The sequence below is a fragment of the Halichoerus grypus genome, chromosome 9 (genome assembly GCF_964656455.1).
Source record: "Halichoerus grypus chromosome 9, mHalGry1.hap1.1, whole genome shotgun sequence".
NCBI lineage: Eukaryota > Metazoa > Chordata > Mammalia > Carnivora > Phocidae > Halichoerus > Halichoerus grypus.
In genome coordinates, this window is record NC_135720.1 from 141,948,765 (window position 1) to 141,970,986 (window position 22,222).

At 43.9% G+C, this 22,222-nt stretch overlaps 1 protein-coding gene across 7 annotated transcripts in view; it reads left to right on the plus strand.

Moving 5' to 3' along the window:
• Nucleotides 1–22,222, plus strand: part of TRIM38 (tripartite motif containing 38) — a 37,982-nt gene that overhangs the window by 13,891 nt on the left and 1,869 nt on the right. For 4 of the 7 annotated variants that reach the window (XM_036112292.2, XM_036112290.2, XM_036112291.2 and 1 more), the window contains exon 7: nt 246–2,375. In XM_036112292.2, the coding sequence (XP_035968185.1) occupies nt 246–769 (524 nt within the window). In that variant the 3' untranslated portion in view covers nt 770–2,375. Of the gene's footprint in view, nt 1–245; nt 2,376–4,372; nt 6,221–6,417; nt 6,549–6,704; nt 7,159–19,017; nt 19,171–22,222 lie in introns of those variants that run through there. The other 3 variants (XR_013441460.1, XR_013441459.1, XR_013441461.1) reach the window with 3 other exon arrangements.

Sequence of the window (22,222 nt, forward strand, 5' to 3'; positions counted from 1 at the left end):
TTTACTGAGTACTGAGCATACATTAACTCATTCAATGCTCCCACTATTCTTTGTGACAGATATGATAATTTCTACTTCATATGTAACAAAACTGAGTCTTGGAGAATGACTTGCCTAAGCTCTCACAGCTAGTAAGAGATGATGCTTGGGTTTGAGCACAGGTTGGTTTTATTTAAATTAAACTGTGCTCTTGGCAACAAAAAATGTGTCTTATCTATTTATTTACTTACTTACTTTTTTTTCAGTCAATGTGACTCTGGATCCAGATACAGCTCATCGTGAGCTAACTCTGTCTGAGGATCGGAGACAAGTGACTCGTGGATGCCTCCAGGAGAATCTGGACAACTCTTCTAAGAGATTTAGGATCTTACCCTGTATTCTGGGCTGTGAAGGCTTCACTTCAGGAAAACATTACTTTGAAGTGGATGTGGGAGAAGGAACTGGGTGGGACTTAGGAGTCTGTCTGGACAATGTTCAGAGGGACGTTGGTCTGATACAGAAGCCTCAGTCTGGATTCTGGGTCATTAGACTATGCAAAAAGAAAGGCTACTTAGCACTTACCTCTCCCATAACTTCCCTTTATCTGAGGGAGCAGCCCCTGGTTGTGGGGATTTTTCTGGACTGTGATGTCGGAGTTGTATCCTTTTACAACATGACCACTGGATCCCACATCTTTACCTTCCCAAAGGCCTCCTTCTCTGATACTGTCCGGCCCTATTTCCGGGTTTATCAACATTCTCCTTTGTTCTTGCCTCCCCCAGACGAGTAAGGAAAGAAGTAAAATCTCCTTCTTGGTTTAACTAGCATAGAAAATATAACGTCAGCCCTGTGAGGGCAGAAATTTGGTCTGTTTTCTTCACTTCTTGTACTCAGAACAGTCCTGGGCTTTTAGTGGCTACTTAATAATTCTGCTTCGAATGAATGGATAGAACAATGGCAGAAATACCACAGATGGTCAGCCTGAGCTGGGAAAGCCAGATAATAGCAATGATCATGCATTGTCTTCCAAATCCCCCCCTCCCCCCCAGTGGATTCAGAGCTTTGATTTCCAAGAGTCTTTGGGTGACCTGCAGGGTGACCCACAGGTCAGGAGGTCTGAGTTCTCCCAGTTTGTTTGATGCCATAGGAACTCATGGGTGGGGGGTGAGGCAAAGCTGCAATGGTCTCTGCCAACTGCAAGAAAGAGCAGGAGAACCAACATAGTGACTCTTCTAACCACTGACATTTGATTATTCATCTGAGCCATAGCCCTGGATGATGTAGTGAGTGCAGATGCCTTCCAGACCTAGTGAGCTCTGCCTGGGCAATAACACGTAAAGTATGAAAGAAGAGTTAAAATTGGCTTACAGTGATATGTTTCAAATGGGAAGGAGATTCAGAATAAAAACAAATTTTCTTGGACTCAGTACTGGAAAAGAAGTTGATATGTTCCAGACTGTGCTAAGCCAGCTATCTTGAAATAGCTAAAGATCTCAGCAAATAGTTACCACTGGCATGATTGTTGGCAGACTTTGTTATGATTCTTCTATGATCAAAGAGACCTTAGCTATACCTGGGTCTATTTTCAAGAGAACATTCCATGGCAAACCTAAATTATCATGGCTGAGTTGACTAATGGCAAGATCATAGTGAAGTCAGCCAAGCCACAGACAATGTAAATGATGCAGGTGTGATGCCTGGGGCTTTAGAAGCTGTCTGAGATCCTAGGGATGGTAGAAGTGTGGCTAAAGGGAGCTGGCATTTTGGGGAGGTGCCGTACCAGCCCTGGTCTCTGGATTTCCTGGACTGTCTACATGGGAGAGACATGAACTTGCTTCAGCCACTATCATTTTGGGTTTTCTAGTCAATGGAACTTAATCTAATCTACCAGGGCACAGTGAGTTGCTGTTCCTTAAAAAAAAAAAAAAAAAAGTAGCCATAAAATCATCTACTCCTTATATGTTTTGTTTCCATGTATTTAATTGGAATTCTGTACCTTTCTGAATTTCATTTGTATGTATGAGTTTGTTTAGATTTTCATTCCCCTTCTTGAGTCAGTCAGGTCATTCAATTTCTTTTAAAAAGCAGTTTATCGAAGTTTTCGAATGTATTTGCACATAATTCTTCAAATTACTCTCAAAACTATTATTTCCTGTATATGCTCTTTCAGGTTTCCATTTTATTGCCTGTTTTCTTTTTTAAAAACCTTTATTAGAGTAGCTAATGCTTTGTTTAATGTAGTAGCATTTCTTCCCGTTAAGGACGAGCAGAACTTATTTTTTGTTCTCTAACTTGCCTGAACCCCAGTCAGTTTCTCATGCAGGCCATCTGCATGTTTTTCTCAGGGGGAACTCTTCCCCATGGCATTAAAAATTATTTTAATATGTGGTTTTAAATGACTGTAGCAATCTCATAATCACTCACATATACATTTGGGTTGTTTCTTGCAATTATAAGTAACGTTCAAATGAACATCATTGTATGCGATTAGGTCTTCAGCTCTCCTGTTTTTCCTCAGGGTGGGTTGCCAGAGTCACAGTATATGAACGTTTGGTTAAAAGACTGTTAATATGTTCTTGCCCCTCTCCTTCCTCTCCCCCCACTTCCTCTATCCCCTCTTCTGTTCCTACAGCTCTGGCTGTCATTGGCTAAGCCCTCCAGGAGCTGGGAACCTTGGGGGGGCTTTGATAACATGGGAACTATGGGCAGGAGTTCAGATGGGAGAACCTTTCCCAGATGGGAGTGAAGAATGTTGTAGTTTGGAGGTGAAAAACATCACTGAAGCAGAGATCACCTCATTAATACCCACTTCTGTTTCCTCGTGTAAGAAAGGGATGGATACAGAATTTTAAAAACTAGGGGGCTGAAGGGGCAGGGGGCAAGAAGCTGGACACATCTGGGATTTTACTTCAGAAGCAACACTTGCTTCTCCTCAAGGACGGACAGAGCTGTCACTGTTGTAGAAGACTAATTCAAGGCCATCCACCGAATTTCTGCACCAAACCGCCCCAAAACTTTGTCGCTTCAGACTGCTATCAATCATCACACTCACAATGCTCTAGGTCAGCGGGAGGTTCTTGCGGGCAGGGCTGTATGTGGCTGAACCCGGCTGTGCCTTCTCGTGTGTCTGCGCAACTGGAGAACCAGCTGGTGCCAGGTGATCTGGCACAGCCTCACCCCAAGTCTGGGGGCCGGCAGGCTGTTGCCTGGAGCGCCTCCCCCCGCTAGCAGGCGAGCTGAGCCTCTTTCACATGGTTGTTTCAGGGCTGTGAGAGAACCAACCAAAAGGGGAACAAGTTGCAAAGCACCTGGCTCTTTTGAAGCCTCTGCTTAGGTTACATTTGTTAAATCACTTGGCCAAGCCCAGATCCAAGCGATAGAGAAATACATTCCACTTCTTGATGGGAGAAGCTGCAAAGTCACAAAAGCAAAAGCGTACAAACAGAAAGAGGATGAGATGAATTCAGGGCAATTTTTGCAATCTATCATTAGAAACTTATTGCTTAAAGTCTCTACATCTAAACTAAGGGAGGAATAGAGATTCAGAGACACTCTGAGTCCTTGGCCCATTGCAGATTCAGCCCCAGTCTCTCCCCAGAGACAAGGTCTACTGGACTCTTGGCAACATCAGTAATTCCACTCTGCCCACACAAACAGCCTGAGCCCCTGGGACTCTGAGAACTGATCCTCACACCCACCTCTCTTAGCCCTGCCCCTCATGCTTTTCTATGTGGATAGATGCTTCTGTGATCATAACCAACCACCTGGACCTGCATATACAGGCACTGGCTTAAGAATGTGGTTTGTGAGACTCGTGCTGTGTGAATAACCTTGGGAGCCTGGTTTCTTAAAATATATGATCTGGCCTCCAGGTCAGAACTGGCCCTTCTGTTCCGAACACCAAGAGCTACAAATCTTGTCTCACATCCCCTCCTGCTCCAAGCAGGGCTGGCCCCCCAGGATGGAATCCGGGAGGGGTGGCAGACACAGAGAGCCCGGGCTCCTTGAAAATACAGAAACATGGTAACATGGAAATGCAGCTTGCTCCAGACTGCACGTAGGCGAACAAATGTTTAACTTCAAACCCTGTTATCTGCCCTATGAATATGGTCTTTATGGGGATGGTCAGTTGGAAGTCTCAGCTGAGGGGAGGATGCTCTGCCCAGGGCTCCCAATCAGAACTCCAGCCTGGCTGTTTCCATGGGGCTTCCCCAGCCAATGAGGTTGGATGTTTTAAGTACCCGATTTGATGTAACTTTGCCTTATTCTCATTTATTGCCTACTATTAACTCCACTATGTGTAGATTCCTTTCCTCTTATGTTTCTATAATAATAATAATGTTTTCTTTCCTTTTTGAAACCAAAACACAGCTGTTGTGAATCTTTTGTTCAGAACACATGCCCACCCATAACACCAGCCTGAAGTGGAGTCTGCACTTGGTTCTCTGGGACTCCCAGGGAAGGAAAAGAATTACCAGCAGCTGGAATTGGAAATGCAGGAAACTCCTCAGGCCCTTCACCCCAAATTCTCTTCTTCACCAGGAGGAATAAGGAAGACAGAGATTGTTGTTCAGGAAGGTGTTTGATTAGCATGTTAATGAGCATGTGGCCAAGAGAATCTGCTATACTCCTTGAACTTATATGAATTTCTCTGGACAAGTAGATATGATCCAACCTGTCTTATTCTAGGAATCAGGTGTCTCATCACTCCAGTCCAGAGGGTGGGCCTGCAGTCTTCAGAGCTCATTCTTCTTCCCACCTGCCTTGCATCTAGCCATCTGACCCTCTCTGTCTTTCTCCAATGCCTAATCTCTCTGAGGACGGGACTGTTTTTGTTTTACATCTTGGTGCCAATCCTAAGTGCCTGCTTTAGTTTGTTGGACACCTGGATCCATTAAAGATAGTAAGTGAAGTATAAAAACGTTCACCTTTCTATGGTACAGCCAGATCTATGTCTGATTTCTGATTTGATTTACAAGTGGGTGACACCAGACTTCTGGGCTCTGTTTCCTCAAGGGTAAGACTGGGGCAATAATCCCAGGCTCGGGTACAAAGCACTACGTATGTAACACAATAACTAGGCCTTTTCTGTTAGTTGATGTAACAATTGCAAAGCACTTCCATATACATGACCTGCTAAAGAGGACTTCTTGGGCCGCCATCATGTAATCTTTGTGGGATCCTGGGTAACTCAATCCCTTCTCTGGGCCTCCATCAGTCCAGGAAAATACTAACACAATTTTAGTGATGCAAAGAAAAACATTCACTACTGTGTGGTCCTCGACCCAGATCAGTGGTTCTTTTTTTTTTTTTTTTTTTTTTAGATTTTATTTATTTATCAGACAGAGAGAGACAGAGGCAGGCAGAGGGAGAAGCAGGCTCCTTGCTGAGCAAGGAGCCCGATGTGGGACTCGATCCCAGAACCCTGGGATCATGACCTGAGCTGAAGGCAGACGCTTAACCGACTGAGCCACCCAGGCGTCCCCAGATCAGTGGTTCTTAACTTCTGCAGCCCACTGTGGTTACCTGCAGAGCTTTTAGGTAACACACCGAAGCCGGCCTGCCCTAGACAAATTAAAAGAGGAATGTGAGCGAGGGGAGCCCAGGCAGAAGGTTTACATCTTGAGCTTCTGCAGTGACAGTGAAGGGACCTCTCCCCCGGAGGTGTCACTTCTTTGGCCTTACCCAGGTCTCCCCCTCCCCATGAGCCTCAAGGAGGACTGAGCACCTGCTTCTCTCCTGAGGCGGGTCCTGGGGGCGTTCAAGGTCCCACCCCCACTGGAGCCTCTCCTCTCGGTCACCGGCGGCGGGGAAGCGCCCGATGGGCGAGTGCCCCGAACCGGTGCACGGCCCGTAGGACCTCTCCTTCCACGCCGGGGATCATCTGCGCAGACTCCACCTCCGACCGGAGTGGGAAGCGGGGGAGACCTCGCGAGGCCGGATCCGGCGCCAGCGCCCACGAGGGAGCGCCCGCCCCTCCGAGCCCAGCCCCGGCGCCGGGGAGCGCCCGGCGTCTCCTGCCGCAGGAGCCCCGCCCCCAGCGCCGGCCCCGCCCACTCCAGCCTCCAGGAGCCGCGCATGCGCCGCCGCCGGGGCTCGTGTTCGGGCGTCTCGGGTCGATTGCTGCGGTGTTTCTGGTTTCTCCTGAGGGCGAGAGCTCTGGCAAAGTTGCTGATCGTGGTGCGCTCGTCAGGGGGTGAAGGTGGAGACCCCACGTCTGAGTCGGGCGGGAAGGAAAGAGGTGAGTCGCGTAGACGCCCCCGCAGGGCGGGTGGTCCGGGAACCGACGACCCCTACTCGCCTTGAGCTTGTGGTCTGGAGCCACTGGGCTTTCCTCAGAGGCTTCAAATGGAAAAGTACAAAAAACCAATGTAATGGAAACCTGCATATCCAGCCCCCAGATCTGTACAAGTTAACATTTGACTGTGTTTGTTCCAGATTGTGTCGAGAGAAGTAGACGCGGACAAGCTGCAGGAAGAACTCACCGCCTATCCCTCCGGGAGTCCGCAGTGCTTCTGAAGGTGGGGTGTCGGCTCCCAGGACCCCCTTTTTAATTAAAAATATTAAAGGTACTTTCCGAAATACTAGATGCGGTACGATATCATTTACATGCATTTTTAAGGACGGGCAAAAGAGCCTCGAGTGCTGTCTTGGTGCCCTGCCCATTTGTGGCTCACCTTTTGTCACTTGGCTTTTCCCCCGCGGTACTGATTTTTGTTATCTAGGTAGATACACGAAGTGGAGTGCACCCCATCGAAAGAATAAATCACAATGAATTCCTTTGTTCCTGCTGGTGAGCGTTTGCGGATGTTGGTGGAGAGCTGGCCTCCTGGCGCTGTCATCTTCTGCTGGTTCTGCCCCTTCTGTGCTGCTGTTTCCGACTTACCTGCATCCCAACGACGGCAGAGCGCCTCTGTGCGGTGTGTGCATGCTGTGTCACCCTCCCAGGGAGACTCCCAGGTCCCAGCGGTTCCTGAGTGCTGCCAGACACTCCTCCTGCTGGTTCTAACCCTTCTGTGCTGCTGTTTCCGACTTACCTGCATCCCAACGATGGCAGAGCGCCTCTGTGCGGTGTGTGCATGCTGTGTCACCCTCCCAGGGAGACTCCCAGGTCCCAGCGGTTCCTGAGTGCTGCCAGACACTCCTCCTAGTGGCCTCAGCATCTAGACTCCTGCATCGGTGCGTGGGAGTTTTTATGTCCCACGAACTCGTGTGTGCTTGCTTTTGTCCAGCTTTCTAATCTGTGCCAGGCAGATAGGGAGTAAAGTGACCTCTCATGGTTTTATTTGACCATTTGGGGAACATTTGAGTTGTAATTCCCTTTAAATGATTGTTAGCATTGCAGTTTTCTCATCTGTATACTGCCAGCTGATATCCTTTGTCAATTTTTCTATCGAGTCAGTTACATTTTTTGTTGATTTTTCAGATGTTGATAGAGTTTAGCTATTAATCTTTTGTTGGTTTTTGATATTTCAAGTATCTCCTCACAAACACGGTAACTTTGTCATAGATCCTTAATTGAACAGAAAACCTTAATTCTAACGTAATCAAAATTATTAATTTAATTATGACTTGCGCCTATGGGATTTACTTCAAGTTCTCTTTTATTTACTTATTTACTTACAAACTTTAGAGTTTACCTTACGCCCTTAGCCATTTACTTCATTTGGATTCCACCCCTGTAGGTGATGGAGGGTTGGGATCCAGTTTAGTTTTCGTCATTCAGTGAGCTAGTTTTCAGGACACCATCGACAAACGATCTGTTCTTTCCCCATGGACATGCTCTGCCTCGTTTTCGTATGTTCAATCCCTGTATCCACCCATGTCAGTCTCTGAGCTCTTGCATGTCTTCCAGTGGCTTATTTTTTCCTGTCTCGCCAGCAGTGTTGCACCTTACATTCTAGTACACATGTCTGTGCATATGTACAAGAATTTTTCCAGGGTGTATACCAAGAAGGAAAACTGTTGAGTGTTAGGGATGCACACTTTCAAGTGGACTCCCAGACTGTCAAGTTAGTATCCTTTTTTTCCTACATTCCTGCCACTGAGGGATTGAAATGGTATCTCACTGTTTGAATTTGCATCTCCTTGCAAGTCATTTTGTAGTTTCCTCTTCTGCCGGTCGTTTGTTCAGTATTCTTCTGGGTTGTTTTTCCAAATGATTGATGTTTAAGAGGTCTTTATGAGGGGCGCCTGGGTGGCTCAGTCGGTTAAGCATCTGCCTTCGGCTCAGGTCATGATCCCAGGGTCCTGGGATCGAGTCCCGCATTGGGCTCCCTGTTGAGCAGGGAGCCTGCTTCTCCCTCTCCCTCTGCTGCTCCTCCTGCTTGTGCTCTCTTGCTCTCTCTCTGTCAAATAAATAAAATCTTAAAAAGAGGTCTTTATGAATTTTGGATTCTAATTCTTAGTGATGTAACAAATGGTGTCTGCAGGTATATTGTTTGTACCTTAATTGTGATTAGAATGGATTTTGTTATATAGAAAATGTTAATTTTGGATTGTTCAAGTTGAATACTATATTCCTTAATCATTTTTGGTTTTGTATCTGACTTAAGGAATTCTGCCCTTCCCTGAGGTCATACATAGTCTCATTTTATTCTAAAATTTTAAAAGATTTTCTTTTCTAGTCTATTTCTTTACTAGATCTGGAACTTTTTGTGAGGGGTAGAACTATAATTTTCTTTTAATTCTGTATGAAAGCCATTTACTCAGCCTGAGTTGTCAGCCTTTCTCCACCAACTTTGAGTAGTGCCGCTCCTGTATGATCTGCATTGGCACTGTCTCTGGGCTTTCTCTTTTATTGTACTGATTTCCTCATTTATTTCTGAGTCAGGGCTCTCTTCTGTTGGGGAAATAAAATAGTTCTGCCAACAGAAGACCCGTCTGGGTCCTCATAACCACACTATCATCAGGGAAGGCCAGTGTGGTGTAGTCCAGGATTCAGCTAGTGGAATGTTTATTCCCCATTTGTTCAGCTACTTAGCAGGAGCCCAGTGTGTGTGTTTGGTGGGGAGAGGGAGGGCCTGAAGGGAGAATCCTAATCCCCAGATCTTCCCATTCACTTGCCCTAGTATGTGGAATCTTATCATTAAGTGTTGATGTTTTTAGTTTTGTTTGTTTAAATCAGTATCTTCTTTAGAAATTAAAGTGTCACTAAGGCTTAACATGTAACATGTTTATAGCCCCATAGGAGTGAGTTTATCTGAAAGCTTTTTAATGATAGATAAGCCAGGACCTTTTGAAACAACCAGAATGATGAAATATGGAAGGTTTGAGTGGCCGCTTTTGAAACTATAGACTAAAATAAAATTTAGAGGTTGTTTTTAATTTTAATTAATCACGCCGTTATTTCTCCTCTTTAATTTCCAGATACATTTATGAGTTGATTATAGTATTTTTCAGTTTTTACTGTGCTTAATTATCCTGATGATAATTGTCACCTGCCCCCATTCCAGACAATAATATACTTAATAAAAAATCAACTTTATTGAGGAATAATTTATACACAACAAAATGCACTTGTATTCATTGTATGATATAATGAATTTTGTATATCCATGTAGTGACCCCCATAATCAAGATACAGAACATTTGGGGCGCCTGGGTGGCTCAGTCGTTAAGCGTCTGCCTTCGGCTCAGGTCATGATCCCGGGGTCCTGGGATCGAGCCCCGCATCGGACTCCCTGCTCCGTGGGAAGCCTGCTTCTCCCTCTCCTGCTCCCCCTGCTTGTGTTCCCTCTCTCGTTGTGTCTCTCTCTGTCAAACAAATTAATAAAATCTTTAAAAAAAAAAAAAAAGATACAGAACATTTCCATCAACCTAGATAGTTTCCCTGTGCCCCAGACCCAGCCCTGGGCCCTAGCCAACCACTGATCTGCTATCTGTTATTATACCTTAGTTTCCCCATTCCTTGGATTTCATATGAATGGGATTTATATTATGTATTCTTGCATCTGGTTTATTTTTCTCGAAATGTTTTTGGGATTCATCCATGTCCTTGCATGTGCCCCACTTTGTTCCCTTTTATTGCCGTCTTTCATTATAAGGATACATGATGTTTTGTTTATCCATTCACCTGTAGATGGACTTTTGGGTTGTTTCTGATTTATGGCATTGTGAATAAATCTGAAAGAGACGTCTGTATACAAGTCATGGTGCGGACATGTTTTCATTTCTCTTGGATGGAATTGCTGGGCTGTATAACTGTTTGTTTAATTTTATGAGAAACAGCCAAACTCTTTTTCCAGTGTGGTTATAACATTGTCCACTTCCTTCCACAATGTGTGAGAGGACTGGTTCCTCCAGACCCTTGGCTAACACCAGGTCAGGGTTTTTAATTTTAGGCATTTTATTAGGTGTGAAGTGGTTTTGATTTGCATTTCCGTAATAACTAATAATGTGTAGCATCTTTTCATGAACTTGCCATTTGTACATCTTTTGTGACATGTCTGTTGAAAACTTACTCTTTTTTTTTGCTTGTTTGTCTTATTATTCAGTTGTAAAGTTCTTTATATTTTCTGGGTACAAGTCCTTTGTCAGATATATGTATTATAAATATCGGTGGTTTCTATTTTCATTGTCTTATCTGTTTTTTGAAGGACAGAGTTTTTAGTTTTGGTGAGCTAATTTGTCATTTATCATTTATGGTTCATGGTTTTTGTGTATTTTTAATAAATCTTTGCCTGTCCTGAGGTATTGAAAATTTTCTGTGATTTTAGTTTTTATAGTCAAATCTGTGATACATTTGGAGTTAATTTTTGTGAAAGGCTTGAAGTTCTTTTTTTTCCCCATGGAGGATATCTAGTTGTTGGAGAACCATTTGTTGAAAAGATTGTCCTTTCCCTTTTGACTGGCTAGCTTTGGCATGTTTCTCAAAATTAATTGACTGTAGATGTACTCTATTCTGTTCCATTGATCTTTCTGTCTATCCTTATATCAGTACATACTGACATATAGTCTTGATTACTACAGCTTTTTAATGAAGTCTTAAAATTAGATAGTAATAAGTCCTTGGACTCTTTTTTCCATTTTGAAAGATTGATTTGGCTCTCTTTAGCCTCATGTAAATTTAGAATCAGATTGCCAGTTTTGACCCCCCCCCCAAAAAAAAGGTTCCAGTTGTATTTTTTCATTGGGATTGTGTTAAAGCTATTATATCAATTAGGAGAGATTTGACATCTTGACAGTTTTTTTTTTTATTTAAATTAAAGTTAACATATAGTATATTATTAGTTTCAGGGGTAGAGTTTAGTGATTCATCAGTTGCATATAACACCCAGTGATCATTACATCAAGTGCCCTCCTTAAACCCCATCCCCCCACCCAAACCTCAGTTATTCCCTCCAGCAACCCTTAGATGGTTCCCTGTAGTTAAGAGTCTTCTATGGTTTGCCTCTCTCTCTGTTCTTATTTTATTTTTCCTTCCCTTTCTCTGTGCTCATCTGTTTTGTTTTTTAAATTCCACAGATGAGTGAAATCATATGGTATTTGTCTTTCTCTGACTGACTTATTTCACTTAGCCTGATATACTCTAGTTCCATCCAGGTCATTGCAAATGGCAGGATTTCATTATTTTTGATAGCTGAGTAATATTCCAATTTGTATATATATACCACACCTTCTTTATCCATTCATCAGTTGATGGACATCTGGGCTCTTTCCATATTTTGGCTATTGTGGATAGTGCTCCTATAAACATTGGGGTGCATGTGCCCCTTCAAATAACTATTTTTTTATCCTTTGGGTAAATATCTAGTAGTGCAATTCCTAGGTCATAGGATAGTTCTATTTTTAACTTTTTGAGGAACCTCCATACTGTTTTCCAGAGTGGCTGCACCAGTTTGCATTCCCACCAGCAGTCTAAGAGGGTTCCCCTTTCTCTGCATCCTCACCAACATCTCTTGTTTCCTGACCTGTTAATTTTAGCCATTCTGACTGGTGTGAGGTGGTATCTCATTGTGGTTTTGATTTGTATTTCCCCGATGCCCAGTGATGTTGAGCACTTTTTCATGTGTCTGTTGGTCATTTGTATGCCTTTTTTGGAGAAATGTCTGTTCATGTCTTCTGCCCATTTCTTCCCTGGATTTTTTATTTCTTGAGTGTTGAGTTTGAGAAGTTCTTTATAGATTTTGAATACTAGCCCTTTATCTGATATGTCGTTTGCAAATATCTTCTCCCATTCCATAGGTTGCCTTTTAGTTTTGTTGTTTCCTTTGCTGTGCAAATGCTTTTTATCCTGATGAAGTCCCAGTAGTTCATTTTTGCTTTTGTTTTCCTTGCCTCTGGAGACATGTCTAGCAAGAAGTTACTGTGGCCGAGGTCAGAGAGGTTGCTGCCTGTGTTCTCATCCAGGATTTTGATGGATTTCTGTCTCACATTTAGGCCTTTGAATTTATTTTTGTGTGTGGTGCAAGAAAGTGGTTCAGTTTCATTCTTCTGCGTGTGGCTGTCCAATTTTCCCAGCACCATTTGTTGAAGAGACTGTCTTGTTTCCATTGGACATTCTTTCCTGCTTTGTCGAAGATGAGTTGACCATAGAGTTGAGGGTCCATTTCTGGGCTCTCTATTCTGTTCCATTGATCTATGTGTCTGTTTTTGTGCCAGTACCATACTGTCTTGATGATGACAGCTTTGTAATAGAGCTTAAAGTCCAGAATTGTGATGCCTTCGGCTTTGGTTTTCTTTTTCAGTGTTACTTCGGCTATTTGGGGTCTTTTCTGGTTCTGTATAAATTTTAAAATTGTTTGTTCCAGCTCTGTGAAAAATGCTGGTGTTATTTTGACAGGGATTGCACTGAATGTGTAGATTGCTCTAGGTAGCATAGACATTTTAACAGTACTTGTTCTTCCAACCCGTGAGCATGGAATATTTTTCCATTTCTTTGTGTCTTCCTCAGTTTCTTTCATGAGTGTTCTATAGTTTTCTGAGTACAGATCCTTTGCCTCTTTGATTAGGTTTATTCCCAGGTATCTTGTGGTTTTTGATGCAGTTGTAAATGGGATCAGTTCCTTGAATTTCTCTTTATGCTCCATCATTGTTGGTGTATAGAAGTGCAACAGACTTTTGTGCATTGATTTTTATATCCTGCAACTTTGCTGAATTCCTGTATCAGTTCTAGCAATTTTTTTTGGTGGAGTTTTTCGGGTTTTCTACATAGAGTATCATGTCATCTGCGTAGAGTGAAAGTTTGAGTTCTTCTTTGCTGATTTGGATGCCTTTTATTTCTTTTTGTTGTCTGATTGCTGAGACTAGGACTTTCAGTAGTATCTTGAACAACAGTGGTAAGAGTGGACATCCCTGTTGTGCTCCTGACCTTAGGGGAAAAGCTCTCAGTTTTTCCCCATTGAGGATGATATTAGCTGTGGGTCTTTTGTATGTCCTTAATGATGTTGAGTTTTGTTCCCTCTATCCCTACTTTGTTGAGGGTTTTTGTCAAGAAACGGTCCTGAATTTTGTCAAATGCTTTTTCTGCATTTATTGAGAGGATCATATAGCTCTTACCCTTTTCTTTTATTAATGTGGAGTATCATGTTGATTGATTTGCGGATATTGAACCACACTTGCAGCCCAGGAATAAATCCGCCTTGGTCACGGTGAATAATCCTTTTCATGTACTGTTGGACCCGATTAGTTAGTATCTTGTTGAGAATTTTTGCGTTCATGTTCATCAGGGATATTGGTCTGTAATTCTCCTTTTTAGTGGGGTCCTTGTCTCGTATCAAGGTAATGCTGGCCTCATAGAATGAATTTGGAAGTTTTCCTTCCATTTCTATTTTTTGGAACAGTTTCAAAAGAATAGGTATTAATTATTCTTTAAGTGTTTGGTAGAATTCCCCTGGGAAGCCATCCGGCCCCGGACTCTTGTTTGTTGGGAGATTTTTGATTACTGATTCAATTTCTTTGGTGGTTATGGGTCTGTTCAGATTTTCTATTTCTTCCTGTTTCAGTTTTGGTAGATTATATGTTTCCAGGAATGCATCCATTTCTTCCAGATTGCCTAATTTGTTGGCATATAATTGCTCATAATATTCTCTCATAATTGTATTTCTTCAGTGTTGGATCGCTCCTCTTTCATTCATGATTTTATTTGGGTCCTTTCTCTTTTCTTTTTGATAAGCCTGGCTAGGGATTTATCAATCTTGTTAATTCTTTCAAAGAACCAGCTCCTAGTTTTGGTGATCAGTTCTACTGGTTTTTTTTTATTTCTATATCATTGATTTCTGCTCTAATCTTTATTACTTCCCTTGTACTGGATTTAGGCTTTATTTGCTGTTCTTCTTCCAGGTCCTTTAAGTGTAAGGTTAGGTTGTATATTTGAGACTTTTCTTGCTTTTTGAGGAAGGCCCATATTGCTGTATACTTCCCTCTTAGAACTGCCCTTGCTGTGTCCCAAAGGTTTTGAACTGTTGTGTTTTCATTTTTATTTGCTTCCATATATTTTTTTTAATTCTTTAATTTCCTGGTTGACCCATTCATTCTTTAGTAGAATGTTTTTTAACGTCTATGTATTTGTGGTCCTTCCACATTTTTTCTTGTGTTCGATACCAAGTTTGATAGCATTGTGGTCTGAAAATATGCATGGTATGATCTCAATCTTTGTACTGGTTGTGTCCTGATTTGTGACCCAGTATGTGATCTATTCTGGAGAATGTTCCATGTGCGCTCGAAAAGAATTTGTATTCTGCTGCTTTAGGATGAAATGCTCTGGGTATTATCTGTGAAGTCCATCTGGTCCAGTGTGTCATTCAAAACCCTTGTTTTCTTGTTGATCTTCTGCTTAGATGAACTGTCCATTGCTGTGAGTGGTGTGTTAAAGTCCCCGACTATTTTTTTTAAAGGTTTTATTTGAGAGAGAGAGAGCGAGTGTGAGCAGATGGAGGGGTAGAGGGACAGAGAGAGAGAAAATCTCAAGCAGACTCCTCAGTGAGCATGAAACTGGATGCCGGGATTTACCTTACAACCCTGAAATCATGACCTGAGCCGAAATCCAAAAGTTGGATACTCACCAGACAGCCACCCAGATGCCCTTGAAGTCCCCTACTATTATTGTATTATTATCAGTGAGTTTCCTTAGGTTAGTTATTAATTGATTTATATATTTGGCTCCTCCCAAGTTAGGGGCATAAATATTTACAATTGTTAGATTTTCTTGTTGGGTAGACCCTTTAATGAGGATATTGTGCCCTCCCTCATTTCTTATTGCAGTTTTTGTTTTAAAATCTAGTTTGTCTGATACAAGTATGGCTACTCCAGCTTTCTTTTGATGTCCATTAACATGATAAATGGTTCTCCACCCCCTTACTTTCAGTCTGGGGATGTCTTTGGGTCTAAAATGAGTCTCTTGTAAGCAGCATATCAATGGGTCTTGTTTTTTTATCCATTCTGATACCCTATGTCTTTTGATTGGAGCATTTAGTCCATTTGCATTCAGAGTAATTATTGAAAGATATGAATTTAGTGCCATTGTATTACCTATAAAGTCGCTGTTCCTATAGATTGTCTCTGTTTCATTCTAGTCTTTGTTACTTTTGGGCTCTTTCTCCACTCAAAGGGTGGAGTTAACAAAGGGGGGGTTAACATCTCCATTGTATCGATGAAGAAATTAAGTTTTATAGAGATTAAAATATTTGTCTTTGAATCTAGTACAGTACTTAGTTCATAGTAGATGCACAGTAAATATTTGTTGAATGAATGATTTACTAGTCTAACACTTTTAATGCTGAAGCCTTCTACAGGGATTGAGAACTTGTCTATTTGGTGGTGTATAGAGGCGTATGGTGCTGGTACCCAGGATGGACACATTGTGTTTGGATACACTATTTGAAAAAAAATTTTTTTTTAAAGATTTTATTTATTTATTTGACAGAGAGATACACAGCGAGAGAGGGAACACAAGCAGAGGGAATGGGAGAGGGAGAAGCAGGCTTCCCACAGAGCAGGAGCCCGATGCGGGACTCGATCTCAGGACCCTGGGATCATGACCTGAGCCGAAGGCAGATGCTTAACAACTGAGCCACCCAGGCGCCCCAGTATTTGAAAAATTTGAATGTTAGTGTGCTACCTGCTTTGCCCTAGGCCCTATCATGCCTGGTTGCCTTATAACTCACCCAGTTTCCATGTTGATATCACCCATCTGTCTCCTGTGGGCTGGGTTGTGTGGAATCGCCTCTTCCACTTTCCCGTTCATAAGTCACCTTCTAGAAGGAGCTCATTGCTAACCTGTTGTTTTGCCTTCTCCCATCTCTTTCCTGCCATTGCCTTCCCATCCTTTCTCTCCCCTTCTCTGTCCACATATGTCCTCTGGATTTTCTCATGATTTTTAATGTTATAAGTGGAAATTCTTAGGCCACGATGCCTAATATGATGAGCTAGGAAACCTAAGCATCAAACGGAGTCGAATCAGGTGTACCATCTACAAGTTTGTGTTACACGGATTTAAATATTTAAATAAACATTTATTTAAATAAATATTGTACTGTGTGGTTAGTAGGCAAATGAGCAGTGTTTATAAATTATATTTAACGCAACCTCTATCAACTTGTCCTATTTTATAGTTACTCTGCTTTTATTCGCTGCAGTTAACTACCTGGGCGTCGAGTCATTTTATCGTATTGTTTTCTTGTCTGCTGAATGAGGAGTTAGAAGGCGTCATGTCTGTTCTGAACAAAAGATTTACAGCAGCTGTACTCTCAGTTTCAAAGTGGAGAAACCCCTTTATTGATATTATAAAAATATAGTAGAAATGGAAAGAAGAAAAGGGAAATCTGCATATAGATGAGAGCAATAGTAAGCAGTAAAGGAGAATAAGGCAAAGCTGCACCAGATCGGGTGCTTACAACCTCCAGCCTCATCAGCTGGGAAGCCCCGTGGAGACGGCCAGGCTGGAGTCCCGGCTGGGAGCCCTGGGAGAGCGTCCTCCCCTCGGCTGAGACGGACTGACCATCCCCATATAAGGGCCGTATTCGGAGGGTGAATAACAGGGTCTGCAGTCAAACATTTGTTCGCCTCCGTGCAGTTTGGAGCAAGCTGCATTTCCATGTTCTCGTGCTTCTGTATTTTCAAGGAGCCCGGGCTCTGTGTCTGCCCCCCTCGGGGATTCCATCCTGGGGGGCCAGCCCCTGCTTGGAGCAGGAGGGGACGTGAGACAAGATTTGTAGCTCTTGGTGTTCGCAACAGAAGGGCCCGTTCTGACCTGGAGGCCAGCTCATGTCCACTAACCAGGCTCCCGAGGTTATTCACACAGCACGAGTCTCACACACAAGTCCTGAGCCCGCTGTGCAGGTCGGGGTGGTCGGTTCTGCGGGACGAATCACAGGAGCCTCCATCCATACAGTGCAGTGTGTGAGGAGCTTTCGGGGACGTAGCCAGGGCTCCGTGTACGAGTACTATCTGGACAGGTACAACCTAGAGCAAGGGGAGTGGGGGGAGGATGGCATAGGGCCGGGTGCAGGTTGCCTGGTGCTCACCAGGCAAAGTTCTCCAGGAAACATCTGTGGAAGCAGCTTCAGAACCTCCGTCCCCGGAGGCCACCAGAACTGCTTTCCCTGGAAGTCCTCAGAGCACATCGTCCGGTAGAGCTGGACATCCTCCTCCTGTTCCTTTCTGGTCACTGTCCAAACTGTCGCCTGCTGACAGCCTTCCCCACAGTCGGCTTGGTTCCTCCTCCTGTGGGGCCCCGGGTGCTGAGGATCGCGCCCTTTACCAGACACACACCCACAGGGCCTGTGGGGACCGGGGTGCGGGAGGGAAACTCCCTCTGCCTGACTGCGCCCCAGCCTCCACGCATTTGGAACTCCGCCAGAGTCTTGCTTCTTGAGGAGGTGGCTCCTGGCACTGTGGCCGGGGTCTGCGGTCAGTCCTCCCCCTGTGGCTCACATTGGCTGTGGCAGACTCCCCCCCGCTCCTGTTTCTGTTTGGCCACTGGATCAGATGTTACTTTGACCACAGGACCTTTGCCCTACTTATGGAGAAAACCAAAACCAGTGGTAGGAACTCCACCAACGTGGAATCCGATATATTTACCCTTCTGTCCTGCTTGAATATGGGAGACAGGGTGGTGAGTCTTGTGTCTGAACCGCTGGGAGCGTTTTGTTTGTTTTAGAAGCTGGAAGACAGAATCACCAGCTTACTAAGCTTTCTGAGTTCTGCTGAAATGTGAGCTGTCAGCCTAGCTATTGCCTTTGTGAGTTGTGTAATCCAAACAGTATCTCACAAACCTTCAACTCCGTTGAAACCTAAATGTGTCATATTTGATAATGAGCAAAAATTACATTTATGACATAGGAGGACCTTATATTTTTCTTTCGATAACAGTAAAGTATAAGGGAAAAATGCATTTGCTTGGGAATTTTTAATATTTAGCCTAGCACATCTAGCCAGCAGAGAAATCTGATTAAATGTTAGTTCTATTAAAGTAAGAAGAGGCAGTTTGGAAAAAAAGAGGGGGTTTGCTTTGCCCTTTTGTTTTTTTTATACTTGTATAAAATAATACTTGCATATAATAAAACTTAAGTTTGAGGGGAGCATTTTATTTCTAATAACCACTTTAAAATTATATGGTAGTCTAAGTCATATGTAGCTAATGCCTTCATAAATTAGGAAATTCTGATACAATCAATACAGTAATATGATGAAAACTTCATGAATGTCCATAACCATACATATTTTAAGGAACCAATTCTAAAGGAACTAGGATCAGGAATATTGTAAAATAATTAGGGCACCCAAAATATTCTGTATTTCCTCCTGATAAAGCAGATGAGTGACTCTAAGTTTAATCAGACCAACAAGTTTGAGGAATTGTGCAACAGAATCAGTGATTATTATGAACACACAGTAATCTAACAGAAATGTTTGGTTAAGTGAAACAAAAGTGAAGACGTACTATGACAAATGATGGAAAATATACTCAGATTGATAAAAAATTTATAAAAATTAGAATGTAATGTAGAAAAGTAAATATAGTTCTTCATTTTGTCCTGAATTTGATTTTTTTTTTTTGTTTTTTTAAGTGGGTATCCTTTTTTTCTAAACACTTAGGAACAGGGAACATGAGGATGGTCAGAAGCCGCCCACGCAGCGTGCTCTGGTTTCTGGCCAGCCTGCCGGCAGCTCGAGGCTTCCCTCTGGTGGGCAAGTTTGGGAACGCACTGAAAATTCATCATCCCGTGTTTTCTTCCCTCCTTGTTCCAGGTGAGTACTTCCCTTTGGGTTTCTGTACTTTGCCCTCTTCAAGCCCAGCACCTTAACGTTTTTGTATCACCCCTGTTTCACCTCCAGTCTAGAAGAATCAGCTTATTGTCCCTAAGAAGGGTCCCTGAAGCTGCAGAAAGTCTTACTTTTGAAAACATGCCTGGTGTGCATCCTAGCGTGGGTTGTAGGTGTTGTGGGGGCTGTTGGGGAGGCCTCTGGAATATCAGTGGAGGTGTTGGATGAGAGGCGAAGTGGGCTGGAGGAAGGGGAGTGACGATGTCGGGAGAAACTGCTGGAAGCTCAGAGGATGGAGATGGAGCAGCGTGTACTGAAAATGTACAAACAGGTTTTAATCGATCCCTACCCCGTAACGATGAGCTCCTGCGGGCAGTGCCAGTCTCTTTCCCTAGGAGAGGTTCCCTCTTCTTACATTATGAGTTTAGCAGCAATTCTGCAGGAAATACTAGACTCCACAGCCTGGAGGAGTGATCTGCCCTTGCAGCTGCAGGCAGGCTCTGTGCTCAGTGGTGTGGCCCCCAAGGCAAGGCCATGAAGAGCTTAGATTACTGATAAGCAGGAATATGAAAACATCGTGAAATTTCAGGAGGAACACGGGTGGCTCCTTTTTGAGGCATATATTGGCCAGTGGCCTGGTTCTTAGACTGTCAGGAGGGGAGGAGCGAGCCCTGAGATCCCAGTGAGACCAACACTCCTCCCCCGTTCCAAAGCAAGGAGCATTCTCTCTAATGAGGCAGTGGGGTTTCCAGCTGCAGGACTCTTGACCCCTCAGTTTCTTCCTTCAGTTGAAAAATTCAAGACCGTTATATTTTATGATGTTGCCAAGGCACAGATTGGAATCCTACTCAAGGATGCTGGCAGTTCAAGGTGGTGGTCGTGGAGTCTTCATTCTTGGTTCCTTGCATAATCACTTATAAGAAGTAGTAAAAGTTTAGTGTAAGTAGGAAAAAATGGCCATAAAATGAGGAACAAAATTTTATTGATGGTTGAAAAGTGAGTGAGTTGTGATTTGGACTAACTGCTTCCCGTGTTCTCTTTTGTCTTGAGCTCTTAATTCTCTAGATGGTGGGGTATTTCCTTTTCCCAGGGAGCTTTGGGGCTCCCTGATGCTCATGTGTAAATATCCCCTATTATCTTCCAAAGTTGCAACTTGTAGTGAAATTTCCAGGCCTGTGGGGAAGATATTTCTACATTGTCCCCTTCCCCCATGCCCCTGCCAAACTGTTTTTTTGAACCTTTGTTCATATTTTTGAATGGAGTTAAAATCAACATGTGTAGAGAAAGCCCAGCCCGTGGGCTTCATAGAAGCTGGTAAATGACAACATCAAAGCCAGTGTGGATTTGAAGTTAGACTAACCAAGTGACAAACCTTACAGAACTGCAAATCACAGTGAGCAGTAAGGAAGTTTTCTTATGAACCAAACAGAAGCCACATGATGTTTCAGTGACATTAGTACTCGGTAGAGACTCCCACTTTGGGAGTCTGATCCCAGACTGTTTTTACCCAGTAAAGTTCAGTGTAGAGCTCTGAACATGAAGGGAATGAGCAAACAAGCAAGTCTGCCTGATAGTTCTTGCCCCACTTGGGTGAGAGGAAGCCCAGAGGAAGGCATTTATTGAGAACATTCTCTGAAAATAATGGTGTGTCAATAAATGTTTGATAGCTCTCAGGAAAACAAACAAGAACCACACACACACACACACACACACACACACCCCTTTAATTTGTAATGTGTGCCCATTTCTGTGGTGAAACTATTTCCACCACAGTGGATCTCAAACTAGCAGTGACTGAATGTGGAGTTAGTTACAAAGCAATGCACAGTAGCCCACGACGTAGAATCGCCACCACACGAGAGGAGTGAACAGCCCCATGAGTGAGGATAATGGTGAAGTGATGAGGAGATGTGGGGTATCAGCTAACTTTTTTTTTTTAAGATTTTATTAGAGCGCACGTGAGCACAAGTGGGAAGGAAGGGCAGAGGGAGAGGGAGAGGCAGACTCCCCGCTGAGCAGGGAGCCTGATGCAGGGCTTGATCCCGGGACCCTGGGATCATGACCTGAGCCGAAGGCAGATGCTTAACTGAGCCACCCAGGTGCCCTTAACTTTGCTTTTTATATAAGCTATTTAATTGTAAGTTTATATAATTTAATTTTTAATAATCGTTGAGTTTAAACAGGCAGCTCACAAAATGCCTGAAGGCTTAGCAGGTGGCCCTGGCGAGCGGCGTCAGCCACCCCGGTGCACCGCTGTGTGTAACCCCCACTCGGCTGGCGGCCCTCTTTGTCCTTCGTGTTCCGTGTAAACTCCTGTGAGGTAGGGGATGCTATGAAACTCCAGTTTGTAGCCAAGAATTCCAGACCCGTGAGACATGAAGCCGACTGTCAAAGATCAGTGGCCAGGAAGTGCTAGAGCAGGTGTTGGAGCTTTATTCTCCGCACCCCCCCCCCCCCCGAGTCCTGGGCAGCTTCTGTCCCCTGCATCCTGTTAGCTGGTCCGCAGGTTCTCCCTCGGGACGGATTCTGTAGGTAGCTGTCCTCTGGTGGTCTTCCAACCCCAGCTCTGTCCTGGAGGAGGATGGCCAGACCAGCCAGGGTGACGAGCCATGGGAAGCCAGGTATCTTTCCAGGGCCTGATAGTGAAGGCTCTTTTTAGGTCTGATGATTTCTGGAGAAGATGGATCTGTTTCAGCCCTGGGGGATCCTAGAGGCTGGACAGTGATGTAGGAGGTAAAGGGGGCTGCCTCACTGAGGACATTGGAGTTAAATCTGAAAGAGGGTGAGGGAATGAGCCCTTGTGATATCTGGGGGCAAACATTCCAGGTAGACACAATGATCGCTGCAAAGGCCCCCAAGGCCCCCAAGGCCCCCGGGGACTGCAAGGCCCGTTATTCCTGGGTGGAGTAAGCAAGGGGGCGCCCCCGGGACGCGGTCAGGGTGCCAGTGTGAGGTGCTGGGGGGAGGGGGCAAAGCTTGTATATACGGAGCAGTGTATTTTGCAGTGCTGGGCATGACCCGATAAGTATTCATGAAA